The sequence below is a fragment of the Pezoporus occidentalis genome, unplaced genomic scaffold (assembly GCF_034315485.1).
Source record: "Pezoporus occidentalis ecotype Australia unplaced genomic scaffold, CSIRO_AGI_Poc_V1 ctg8, whole genome shotgun sequence".
Taxonomy (NCBI): Eukaryota; Metazoa; Chordata; class Aves; order Psittaciformes; family Psittacidae; genus Pezoporus; species Pezoporus occidentalis.
In genome coordinates, this window is record NW_026916158.1 from 8,304,751 (window position 1) to 8,318,954 (window position 14,204).

Sequence of the window (14,204 nt, forward strand, 5' to 3'; positions counted from 1 at the left end):
CTTAATCAATACATGTGTAGGACTGCGCTTGACTATCAGAATGAGCAGCTTTGTTTTCTATTCAGGCAGATAATTTATGGTTAGCACTGGAAGTGGTGTATGTAATTTATGTTTTGGAGACAATTACTGTTCAAAGACAACTGTTACAAAGCTCTTGCACAAAATGAAGAAAAAGACAAATGCAGTCTCTGGAGTCTGAGCATTGTGCTTGAAAGCCTGTCCAATATATTTTTTAATTATATATATATTTACATATAACATTGCTATCGTGTATAGTTCTATGCGTTCATATTTATTACTTTGTGTCATAGCACTGAGTGGCCTTTACAGTTCAAATTGAGTCTCTAGTTTCATGATTTTTTAGACATATGGTTTTGGTTGCAGACCATCTTGGCCATAATTTAAAACAACAGCATCTAAAGCTGTAACTAAGGAACTACCTATTTGCTGGATCTGTAGCACTTTTAAAAAAAATAATCAAATTATTTAGATCTATAAATGAGAATTTAAGTGTGCATTTTAGTTTACAGAGACTCACTTAAAACACCCCCATATAAAAGTGAATTGTAATATAGTTGCATATACAATCCTTTGTTCAAGTACTAGGCACTCAGATATATTAAGAAACACGTATAGATGCACTTAAGTTGCACATTATAAACTGTATTTAGGCTTTGATTCTAACCATTATGAGGATTTTGTACCTGAATGTATTAGTTGTTTTTTGAGTTAGGAATTTACATTTCTAAATTGCTGTTAAATTTATATAAGCTGCCAGTGCCTGTTAGCGTAATCAAACCTTTTTCTTAGATAAAGATATTTAACATTTAGATTCTTGAAATCAGACTATCTTCAACATAGCCTTCAGGAGAAATTCCCAACTGAGAAGGAGTATTATTAATGAAATGCTGTCTTCCTCCTAAATAAATATGTTCTCATTAGTTTGACCTCTAATTGAAGCGTGATGTGTTAGCCTAACACTTTAAAACTAATCAAAATAACCTCCCCTCTCCAGGATGGTGGGCTTTATTCTTGTTGTACTGCAATAATGATGTGAATGATTTTACAGATTTATTCCACTTCAGTGATTCATTACAAATCCAGTGAGCTCTGACATGCACTGAAGTCAGCAGGTTATGGGTCAGAGAACACGGTAGCCCCAAGGGCTGGTCACTGAAATGGCAAGTTTGCATGTGGCTGCATTAAATGAAGTTGTTGCTCATAAACAGCTGATAAATATAGAAACCTTGGAAAGTGGCTTTGAGTGCAGTTATGAGATTCTCTTTATTATCTTAAACGTGAGTGTTTATATTAATGTATATCACACAAACTTGTATAGGTAAAATCTATTTTAAAATACTTTAACCTGTAAGCAGTTAGCTGATGTGTCCCATAGATCTAAACATCCAAACTGTTGCCAAAATGAAGTTGGTTGTTTTCCCACAATGGCCTCTCCTTGCATGTGGTTCCTACTCACTGCAGATGCTTTCTCCTTCAGCAAGTCCATCCAGTCGTGCAGTCATGGCAGGCTTAAGCCTTGGCAGGGCAGCTTCATGTAGAAGACCAGCAGAGCTGCAGCCTTCACCAGTAGCTCTGCACAGAATTGTGGAGAGGAGACTTCTACCCTAATTCAAGGCCAGGTTGGATGGGGCTTTGAGCAACCTGGCATAGTGGAAAGTGTCCCTGGCCATGGCAGGGGGGTTGGAACTAGATGAGTTTTAGGGTCCCTTCCAACCCAAAACCATTCTGTGATTGTATGGTATGAAGGTATTCCTGCTTTTCAGACTGTTGTTTTGCTTTTTTTTTTTTTATTTTCTTCATCTACTTGCTACATCTGAGAGCTCTTAGTAGTACACTTTGCTTCTGTTAGATTTAGAATTGGAATTACCAATGGAAAACTTTGTCCGGTGTCTGCTTCTTTTTATATATAGTTTTCATTTATTTGTAGGAAATCTGAAATAACTTAGACTTGCATAAAACTTGGTGAAGGGTTATTTTCCCTGGTGCTGAGGATCTCTATTTGCTCTGCTGTGTGGTATTTTCAGACAGGGAGTGAGTAGCATTAGACGAGAAGGAAAGGGATTGGAATCAGTCCTTCTCCATTTATCATACACCTCTTAGGTGTATTTAATTGGACAAAGGTGGTCTGTTTCATGAGAAAGGGATGATCCCCTACAAATCAAATATTTGACAAGATCTTTAAACAGGAATACCTTTTCACATTCTATAATACTGCATGTGCAGGGAGTGCGGAACATAGGCACACGTCTACAGTCCACATTTTGCCGTACTAGTGGCTTTAAAAAAATGCTATGGATATTTTTCCACACGTGTGGTAGACATCATATATAAAGTTAATATCAAATTAATCTTGATGATGGTTTTTATTTCCTTAAGACTTTGCATGGTGGGACTGAAAGCTCACACAGAGCATGTCCTGTGGATTTGTGTTATAACATTTTCTCTATAAATAGTTTTGAAACACTGCAGTAGCAAACATCACTTGTTTCTTTTTTTTGTTGAAACAACTACAGCATGTCATTACAGATAGATTGATAGTCTTGATAATATTGAACTTTGTCAGACCTAACATGGCAGACTTGTTACATTTCAGAAAGTTTGTCATTTTTCTTGCTATTCAAAAGGCAAATATATTTGCAACTTTGAGTGGCATTGAATAGGGAAAGCAGACAGAAATTTATCATTTGTCAGAACTGGTTTTCTTGTGGGGTTTGTTAGATTTTTTTTCTTTTTCCTTTTATTTCTGACTATTCTGTTTTAGGAATATAGAACAGCCAATTGTGGCTTGTAAGAGCTATATGAACTGTCTTTTTACAAATGTAAAACACATTCTTTACTGCTTCACATTCAGGTCATTTATTTTAATGCTTTTTGGACAGAAACAACATCTGACCTTTATTACTGAGTTGCATAAAACAACTTGGCAAGGTATAGCTAATGGTGAAGGTCTTGTACAGGAGATGGTACAGTAAGGGACACAGATGCATAGAGAGCAAATTTTCATAACATTAAGGTTAAAATTAGTATATTTTCTACCAAGTGTATTTCTTCAAGTGCGAGTGCTTTGTGCTAGGAATAAAGCTGTATCAAAAAGCTTATTTTGTTGTCTTAATATAAAGTATAATTTCTGTGTTATGATGATAAGCTGTAAATAAGGTATTTGTTTTGGAGACATGGATGAAAAGTCAGGTTTTCTGCATATGATAGAAAAAGCAGTGGATTTCTGGTGTAAGAAGCAGCAAAGAAATGGATGAAAACATTTCATCAAAGGATGAAAACAGGTATTAAGGCAGAGACAAGGAAATCCAGGACAGAGCATTAGGAAGACAGAGTTGAAAGAAGAAGGTGAGGTTATCAGTCATATAGCGCTAATACTTTTGTGAGGGGCAAAACTCATAGGAGAATGACAGCGTTTTATGCTGAACAAGAAAGAAAAAGACTTCTGATTGCTAATAGAAACACACTGCAATCAAAAGGAAAAACATTCTGTGCATTAGTATGCAATAGCACTATACACTTCTGAATGTATTACATCCTAGCGAAATCAAGAGGATAATGATTAGCTCCTCAGCTAGAAAGGTTTTCTTCCAATATTTTGGTTCAAAATACAGACTGGTTTTAATAAGTTTGGCTGTATATTGTAAACCACATCACTTAGTATTTTATTCTAGGAGGTCATGTAGCATTGTAGGTGCTGAACACAGTAAAATAGTTCTCATTTTGTTTAAAAAATAAAAAGAGCAAGAGATTTTATTAGCTCTCAGTACTGTTAGTATAAATAGAAGTTGAAAGTGTGGAGCAGGGTTATTATGTGGCTCATTACTGTTTATTACCACAAGACACATCAAGATGTCTCCTAGTTAGGGGGAGTAAATCACTTGGAACATGCCTCTTTTGTCAGTCTTCTGCACGATGCTCAGCGCTAGCATGCTTTCTTCCAGTGCTTTAAGGAATATGTCTAAAATCTGTTGCTTGTCATATGTTCTCTCCATCTCTTGCTGAACAGAAGTGAACAGATGAATTTCTTATTTTGATATGATTTGTTTTTACATCTTGGAGAGAGGAGGGGAAGTGTTTTTCTTCTGAAAAGTTTCTGTCTAAATTGTGTTCCCAGGAAATTGAGAAGAGCTTTGCAGACTTCACACGAGTTAAAATTTGGTTAATTGTGTAGCCCAGAGATAACTGAATATTTTATTTTTTTTAATTCAGCTTGCCAATGTTTTTCACTGTCACTGAGGACAAAGAAAATTTTGTTGTGTCAGTCATTACACTGAATTTAGAACTGGAAAGAAATGGGATGGTTTTAGTGAGTTTGTGCCTCTTCAGCTGCGCTTCAGTAGGTGTTTGTGTTTCAGGGTGTATTTCTCTTTTAGCTTTTTAATAGTCTGAAACCTCCTCAAAAATGTCTTCACCTTTGCTTTTTAGCCAGGATCAGAAATGAGCTACTAAAGTTAAGCTCAAGATCTTTGAAGAACTAACAAACCTTGGTAAATCTTAGTCTTTAACAGCTAAAAATTGCAGTTGAAAGGCCCTCACTTCTCTTGCATGAATGTGAAAGGTTTTTGGTTGGTTGTTTTTTGGTTGGTTGGTTTTTTTGTGTGTTTTTTTTAATTCTAATTTGTCTTTACAGCACTCTATATTTCTTTTGACCAGAGTCTAATCAGAAGTTTTTTTAAAAGCTGCATTTCCTCATTAGAGATGGGAAATGCCACTAGTATGAAGTAACTGCCTGCAATTTTTAGTCATGATGATACTCATCTTCTGTTGCTTAATCTTTCTACTCCTCTCTGCTGTTCTTGCTCTCTAGTCTGAATGTAATGTGTGGTTTCTGCCAGTGCCAAAGGCCTTGCAGATCTGAGATCTGTCAGCTGTGTCCTTGTGCCAGTCTTTGCTAATGTGGCGTGTCCCCTTAGCCCTGGCATTCCCCTTACCAACACGCTAAGCAAGTCTGCTCTGCCACCAAGTCAGTTCAAGACATATGTCAAAACACTGAAAAAAAGACACCCCAAGCCCATTATTCTTATGACATTTCTTTGCTGTCCCTGCACTGGTGGATTACATCTCTGTGTGGTATTAGCACTTCAGAGAGAGCAAAGCAGGCAAGAAAGCAATGGTACGAGTATACATTCCAGAATAGTGAAATCAGTGCAGCAAATACCTGCTGGTTTTGTTACATTTACTGCCCTGTTTGACAAGTTTTCTAGTTTGGAAATATTTCCATACCATCTGTTGTCCCTGATCCTGTTCAACAGAGCAGTAGTACTGGCCTGGTCATTTCTAACACATTTCCTCAGAAATTCTTATGTAGGGCTGTTATGTACATGGGCTAAAAAGCAAATATCTTTACTATTGATTTTTCTTCAACCATTGCCTGTTTACTTATTCATTTATGTGGTTCTTTAACATTCTGCATTTATAATTTGTAAAGTTCTATTTTTGTATGTCTGCAAGCACTAATTTGATCAGGTGAAAAAGTAAGGTGTGTAGATACTAGTACACATGTATCTGAAGGAAACAGGACCTTAATTGATTCAAAATACTTCCACCTTTCAGAGGTTTCTCATCTGCCATAACTGCTAGAAGCAACCTAATACACAAGGAGCCTGGTGGAAATGAGAGTATAAAGATTGTTCTTGATCTTGTTGCACAAAGATAGGGAGTTGATGAGTTGGGTAGAGCCTGCAGCTGGAGTGCTTCTTGTGCAGAAGTGGGGGAGTAAAATTCCCCCATTGCACCTCCTGGTTAAATTGGGGGGCACAGTGACATAGGTGGCAGTCACTGCTCCTGTGGTTGCTTTCAGGGCCCTTACCTATACTTCTCAGTAATGCTCGCATTTTGTTACATCAGCATCATACACGATTGTCCTCAAATAACCAAGTAATGTGGTCAATGCTGACTCTTTAGTGACTGCTGTTCACTTTCTTCTGACAGATGTAAATGAGTGCAGCATGGAGAATGGTGGCTGTCATGGCCAGTGCTGTAATACTGTCGGCAGCTACCACTGTAAATGTCCAGCTGGCCAGAAACTGGAGGAAGATGGAAAATCATGCAGAGGTAATGCTTTGTATTTGTACTGTGTTCCACTGCTATTAAGAAATCAGAAAAAACATTGGAGAGGAAAAGGAAATGTTAGTTTTTATCTGGAGCCAGCTGAAGAGCATATACTCAGACTTGTCAAGAGTGCAGATCTTCTCCTGTCTGGATTATGAAGATATAACTATAAGAACACTTCAAAGGGTTGGGATTTTGTTTTCTTTTTTGAAGAAATATTATTACTTAACCTGGATTGGCTGTGCCATGTTCTGATTATGGAATTTCCATCATCAATTTAAAAACTTGAACGTGGATATGTTTGATAACATTTCGTCTGTCTCTAAAACAAAATGGTTCTTATCCAAAAATATGCATACTTTTTTGCATTTCAATCACAGTTCCACAGCTAAAGATTAACTGAATAAAAAAGGATTTAAAACCACATGCTATGTAAACCCATTTGTCTTCTTCCTAAAGGAAATATAAGTCTAGTTAGTGAGTTATAGGGTAAAATTTTCCTTCTAAAAGCTTGATTTTGTGGAGAAGCAAAACATGACATAAGCTTATGTTGGAACACATGATGAATTTTGGTTAGACTTCTTGCATATAGACTGGTAAATATAGACTTGGTGTAAGTAAGCCCATCTGATCTGTTGACCTACAAACACTACAAATTTGCATAATCAGATGCTGCAAAAGGTAGAGGAGATAAGGTGTAAAGTAGCCAAGGTGTACTGTATTGCAGGCCAGAGCAGTTCCTTCTTCTTGAACTCTGCTCTAACATAGGTAATGAATGTTCACTGCTGTATAATCTTGTATACACTGGCTGGTGCCTGGATTACATCCTCAGCTGCATTTCATTGCTGTAAGTGTATCGTTGATGGTTTTGATTATCTTCAGGTGAAAGGCACTAGATAGGTTTTCATGAGCTGTATTCTTATCTTTTCACAAGAAACCATCTTCTCTGGCTTTTTCCGGTTGCATAGTATCTCACAAATTTCTTAAGGTTTGTATACAGCAATGTCTTTCTTGGCTGTGATCATATACTATATCCTAAATTTGTAATTTATTTGGCTGCAATTCTTTTTTTTTTTAGAATATCCTAGAATTATTTTCCACAGCAACCTATCATTTGATATCCAACTTGACAGTGTAAATAAGCTGTGGATGGTTATTTTGTTTTGATAGAAGCTTTTCATTCTGGTCCTCCGTGCTTTCATTTTGACCTTTTGAGAACCCAAGCCAGAAATACTATGATTCACAGATTCCTGCTACTTCACCTCAGCCTTCTCTTATCTTTTTTTTCAGACTAGCTGGTAGTATAGCCGTGAACAGGCATATAGGTTCATACATTGATGGCTTCTTACTGCTATCAGATCTGTGTAAAAGTTGTCCAAAGCCTGAGTTTTTGAAAGAAGGGATCCTACTCATTATCATCCTAAATTGCTCAGCATGCAGGAGTCCTGTTTCCATAATTTTGTGTAAGTTAACCTAGTGTTCATTCTGCGCAATTCTTTTATTCTGAGTATTTTGACATTCTTTAAAAACTCAGAGTTTAAGATGTTTGATTCTAACCAGGAATTACAGGAGAATATATTATAAGCTTATTTTAAGCCACTTTTTAAAATCTTCAGACAAAAATGGAAACTTACAATAAGTTGGAAACGCTCAAGTCATGGAACAAAGTGAACATAGCAGTGACAGTAATTAAACATGAATTTTTGTGAAGATGATAATGACAATAAGTGTATGACTATATTGACTTGCAAGAAGGCCAGCTTGAGCCGACCTCTAGCGTCAAATGTTGCAATATAAGTAACTTAGTGGTTGATTACTACATGTGGGAAAAGTGATCTTCCAAACAAAACTCTGTCTGCTGCTGGAAAGTGCTGGTCTTTCAGGATGTAATACTGGATTGCTGTTTTATTGACACTTCTGCATTGCTCAGAGTGGTCATTTTGCAGATGAGAGTGAACCAGCTTCTCATTCAGGTTATTCAGCATCTTTAGAGGAGTAAGGCTTACAGTTGTTCTGGGTAGTTATATTCTTTCTTTCTTTATAGCATCATTGTGCTTTATGTTACCCTTTAGTCTGAACTCAAACCTTAAATAGATTTGTTCTATTGTTCTGCTCCTGTTATCCATCTCATGATTGGTTTTATTTCACTGGTGACTGAAATGATCAATGGATGTACAGGTTTTTTATAAACCAAGGTATAAACAAGGTGTATCATTAAGAAAGCGCCATGGAAGTAGTACAGATTTTATTCAAAAAGTCATTATTAGTGCGAAGATTGATCCTGTTTTTAAAAAAAAAAATATATATATATAAATAGAACATCCTTTTGTCAAAAAGGGAAGACATCAGGAAATATATCTATAAAAAAAAAAGAAAAGGTTTTAGGTATTTGTAGCTATTTAATGCTAAAGAAGGGAAAGCAGATAAAAATTTACTACTCCCAACAACATAATAAAGTGTACTTCTGATTTGATCAATAATAGCTGAGGGTTTTATAAGCAATTTTAGGAGACCCAGAGGCCTAATTTCACAGCTGCAGCGAGCTGAAGATGCCCAGCATCACTGTTTTCTGGGTTGTCAAAAGTGTGTGCACGACACAAGGCTCCATGAATGTGCACAAGACAACACCATAAAATAGGGGAAATAATCTTAATACAAGTTATTGCTATCAGCATTGACTAAATCTTCCCTTTCTCAGGTGGTTCCGCAGCTGATTACAGCCACATTGGGAAGGGGATAGCACAGCACAGCCTGGGACACCCCACACTTGCGGGGTCCACACTCCTCCCGAGGCTTGTAAGGATCTTTTCTAGCTCATTGGGAGCTTTTCTGTCAGGATGTATCATTCAGATGATGTGATGTATAAAGCCTTACCTCATTTCAGTGGGGGATACTTACATCAAGAGGTAAGTTGCAGTAAGTGGAAGGCATGTGCATCTATATAGCAATGCCAGCCAGAGCAGTGAACTGATTAGCCTTTCAAAACTAATTATCTACATGTTGTACTGCAGATTTTACTCTTCAGTGTTCGTAGACAGATTTCATTTTCTTATCTGACAGAGAAATGTTTTCTGGCAGATAGTTACATTGGCATTACAGATTTTGACAGAAAGCTCATGCTTACCTCTCCCTTTTCACGTGTCTGATGGAAATTAATGATGAGAAATGATGTGGATTTAAGTCACTGCACAAATAATACAGCAAATTAATATATGACATAGTCATACATGCAGACTATCAGCCTGATTCTGTGCCCTGTGGGTCTGTACCAGCATTCAGTGTTTCATGGGCAGTCTGGAGAGTGTCTGTGGGTGGATTTGCTCAGAAAAGTGTAATTTGGTCTGAGGAAGGGAGAGGAAATGTGTGTGTGTGCAATACTTCCTTATTTGACGAGCAGAGGTACCACTGATGACTTATGTCAGTGAGGTGCACTGAGATGTATGAATATTCTCATTTAATATTTTGTACTAACATAAAACAATTCTACTCGAACATCACAAAAAGCAGAAATGATATTTTCTGAACATAAATAACATTTTAAAACTCAATTATTGGCACAAGTCAAGATCTGTAAGGGGGGTTGAGGCTATAACTACAAAAGCATGTTTTCACACATCAATAAGCTCAGAAGTCAAATGAAAAAGGGTTGTGACCTTATGTTAACCTTCTTTGGTAAACTGTCATTTCTTATTTATATGATTATGCTCTCATCTGTCAGGATAACTGAAAGAAGTTAGAGACAAATGAAGTCTTACGATTAGCTGTGATGAAAAGAAGCTTATATTTTACTGATTAGAGTAGTATTGCAGTGGCTGTAACCCTATCCCCAGCGGCTTTGGTCAGACCTTGGGGCCCAGGCAAGTTTCTTGACTTTTGCCATAGGGACTTTTGGGGCAGCTGTATCCAGAGCCAGTGTGTGACTTTGCAAGGCCATTGCTGTTTACGCCAGTAATGTCAGAGTCACTGGTGTCACTGATTTAGCCTGATCCCAGGTCGGACAGAAATTCTCCAAACACTGGTGACACTGAAGAGTTAATAGCTGGACTAAAAAGAATATTGAGGGAATTGTCTAAGAGAAAGAAAGTTCTTATTAAAATGAAAATGACTTCAACATTTATTTAGTCTGTAAGTTTTGAGGTGTAACTTAGTCTTGTCAAACTCTCTTTTTGTTGATACTAATTCTGCATTTGGACTGTTTTCCTTGCCCAACAAATCAATGCACAAGGCTTCTGCCATTTCCTATGAAAAAAAAAAAAAGCCTGAAGGATATAATACCATGAACGTGTAGGGAAAAGACAAGCAGGTCTTAAATTTTTTATTTTTTTAATAGAACAGAAGAAATCAGTGCACTGGAGGGATTCAGGATGCCTTTTCATTATCTTATCCCAGAAAGTTGCATTTGACTTGTAGCATTATGGCACACCATGACACAGTTATGGTCAGGAACACTTACAATAGAAGGAGAATAAGGAAAATGAATTATGTTTTACAAAAAGAAAATGATACCAGTTCTGATTATAGATGCAACAAGTACCCCTCTGCATGAGCTCAAATCTCAGGGCAATCAAGTGAAAGCACTCATAGATGAGGTGAAGCCACCCATCCTTCATCTTTTTCTATCTCAAGACCTTGTCTTGAGGTACAGAAATAACATCAGTTCCATGAACTCTATCACAGTTATCTAATTGTCTGTAACTGAATTACTGTGTCCACTTAGTGTGCACCTTAGAGAATTAGGGGAGCGGACAACTCCATCTTGCGACCTTAATAGACCCTAGGTGAAAAATATTGGTTACTAGGATATTTTAATGTGCTGGGTTTTTTACAGCCATTCAGAAAGGAAGAGAAAAAAGAATAAGTAAAATTAAAAAAAAAAGAAAAGTGAGAGAAAGGAGGACAAAACCTAATTTCTGGTATTTCCAACCTTGTCGTTAGGTGCTCTCATAGGTTCCTATGGCAAAGTCATAAAACTCCCCAAGTAATTAAGTTTCAAAACAAAAAAGCTGTGAAGCACTCTGTCAGAGGCCAAAGAATAAACATTTACTTCTCGTTACCTTATACATCCAGGATAGTGGTAGCTACTTGATCATTTGAAGTGAATTCAACCAGAAGCAATACCTGGTTTTACATTTAAATATTGTTTATCTATGGTTGCTCCTACCTGTCAGATCAGTATCTTTAGTCACAAATAGAAAGCATAAATACTGCTTTTGATTTCAGATCCCAGTTGATAAAAGCAAGGGTGCCCTTATTTCTCTTACAAAGGGAAACACATTAGCTAAGATTAAGGATTAACTGTTCATTTTAAATGCTACTTAGCATTATGCAGTTGGACTTCTGTGGTTTTCTGGGGACTGTTGGATTTAGGCAGGAGAGCTGTGTGGTATTTGTGTATGGTTGCAGAGAGGATCCAGGCAGAAACTACTGAAGACATGCTTTGCTACATTTGCAAACGTTGTTGGAAATGCAATTATATTTATACTCCTGAGCAATTATTTTGGAAATTACGGATTCTTGTTTCAAAGCGTTTGTCTCTGGCTCTTGAGAAACTAACACTGGGGGTTGTTTTTCTGACCTTTCTTACACGTCCCTGTGCTGCATTTGGAGCCAGCTGGGATCAATAGCTGCTAGAAGCTGTTGCACTCTCCGAAGAAAATAGTGTCATCTTTCTGCATTTGTGTCTTCGTGGTAGTACTACATCAAAAAAAGTGCTCAAAGCAGTAAAAATTACAAGAGATTCATAATAAAGGTAACATTAACTGTAGGTTATCGGATTTTTAAATTAATTACCTGAATCCCGATTAATGGCAAGCCCAAGCAGGCAGGGACCTGAGCTGAATTTTGGCAGGCTCATTTGAAGCTCACAGCAGCTGTCAGCGCATAGCAAATGCCATGGGTTGGTTTGGTCAGTCCCCTCTCATTTTGTGCACCTTCCTAAACCTAATCCACTCAATTACATGCTGCAGACATACGAACCCTGTTAGTCTTATTAAAATGTAGCATATACCAAACTCAGCAAAATCACAGTCATTTTGTCTGACCTGTTTCTCTTCATTCAGGGAAGACTAGACCAGAACAGACACTTTGGCCTATTTTTTGAGCACATATTTGGCAGTCTTCACCAAAAGCAGTATCTAATGCTCTGATAATTGGGCTGTTGGGGGTGGGGTGATGGGGGTGGGTGTTATTATTATTTTAATTGCATTTGTTTAGGTTTTTCCTGATTCATGTTTGACTATTGCTCAAGTCTCTCCACTCCTCTCTGACACACTGAGAAAAGACGGCTGTGAGCTAACCCATGCAGTTTCTCGCATCTGATATCCCTCAGGGTAGATGAACTAGCAGTTATGACAGCTTCTCCCAGAGTGAGTATTGCCACTGAAAAGAGAGCTCATTTATCCCAGATGCATGTTTTTATTGATTGAAGCTGAGGACAGGCACAGTCAGTTTTCGGTCACTTTTTAAGCAGAAGTTTTATGCAGGCCACTTGGGTAGAAATGGCTGGTGTCAAGAGCAATATCCTAATCTGAAGCTCCAAAGCAAGAGCAGAAGGAGTCCTGCTTGCATTTGCAGCCTTGGTTCTTGGAGGCAGACTGGGGCCTTTTATATTTCAAGAATTGAGTGATTATTTCAGGATAATCTTGGTAAATCTCCTTTTCCATGGAGGAAAAAAATCTGGTTTTTCAGTGGAGGAAAAATGAGTTTTTTTCCCTGGAGGTTTTTTTTGGTGTCTAGAGTTTTCTCTTTTAATGCTTAATTCAACTGCAGCATTTTAATAACAGCCTTTTGCATAAACTATGCAACTGGCAGTTTAATTTTCAGGTTATGTGAGGATTACAGAGGGTTGAGTGTAGTGCAGTTTATCAGCACGTCATAACGTTGCTGCTGCTGTGTTCCAAAGCAGCGTGTTTTTTAAAAAGCATGATATTATTCATAAACCACAGAAAACTGGCACCACGTTCTACATTTCAGTTACGAGTTGAATTATTAGTCACTGACCTAACATGGACTGAAAGGGAAGAATTGTTTGTAGATGTCACAGGCCTCCCAGGTAACAACAAATGAAGAGTCCTATCCCTATGGCATCTGCTGGTCTAGCGCATACGGTGCTTGAAAGCTTACCGTGCGTCACAGCTGATTATAGACTCTGCACCTGGGCTTTCTCCAAGGCTTTCAGCTCCCTAGTCTTCCTCCAGAATCTGAAAAGCCTCACATGGGTTCTACCAGCTGGAAGGAAAAACAAAGTGTGCACTTGAATTTGCTATTATCTTTGGAAGGGAGTAGTTGAGTAAAGTGCAGGGAGAGTGGCAGTCATCCCCTTCATGGGCTTGCTGTGTCTGACTCCAGCTCTTGCAATTGTGAATTTCTGCAGAAAGTTGGGCATGAGCAAACATACCAGCCTGAAAAGTTTTCTTTGTCCACACTTCTTGATGCACAAAGCTTTATTGATCAGCTTTGGACAATGAAAACATTTAAGGTTGGGAAATATTACAGTATTTGCTACACCACTCAGGGATTTAATGTTTAATTAATGTAAGAGCTTTGAATAGTCAGATGAAAAGCACTATGTAACTTTATGAAAAGCCTATTATTGTCCAGCCCTAGAAATAATATGACAAAAATGATAGACTGCAGTACAAATATGTTTTGAGATATTTCTAGAGCTCTGATTAGTTTATATTAGCTAGTTTCTAGCATTTATGACTACCTCTGAAAGGCGGGTTATAGAGATTGATAACATTCCACTGGGCTGATTGACAATAATTAGTTTACTTTAAAGGAAAGGAAAGAAGCATGGTATTGTTGCAGCTGACTAATGTGTATTAAAAGCTAGGTAATCTTTTCCGCAATTACAGAGATACAATGATTGCCGTTGTCAGAGAAGAAAATACACTCTTACTTTTAAGAATCATTGTGTAGGAAGAGCTTTGCAAGCCTGAAATTGAAGCTCTGGTCATGGTCTCCAAAATTACGGTTAGTAGTAATTTTATGCAGAAACAAGACTTTTGAATACTTAAATTATAGCTTGCTTGTAGCAAGGTATTTACCAGCAAATACAAGCATCTTATAAACAGCACGAGTCATCTTGGTGTTCGTTTTAAGCACATCGAAAATGTAAATTGCAACTGAAT

General features: G+C 37.5%; 1 protein-coding gene across 3 annotated transcripts in view; it reads left to right on the plus strand.

Moving 5' to 3' along the window:
* The window catches only part of LOC134155704 (multiple epidermal growth factor-like domains protein 6), a 203,918-nt gene that overhangs the window by 108,333 nt on the left and 81,381 nt on the right, over positions 1 to 14,204 (plus strand). For all 3 annotated transcript variants that reach the window (XR_009961686.1, XM_062603150.1, XM_062603151.1), the window contains exon 5: positions 5,953 to 6,075. Coding sequence is in view for 2 of the 3 variants with exons in the window: in XM_062603150.1 (XP_062459134.1) it covers positions 5,953 to 6,075 (123 nt within the window). In the remaining variant the exon portion in view is untranslated. The remainder of the gene's footprint in view (positions 1 to 5,952; positions 6,076 to 14,204) is intronic.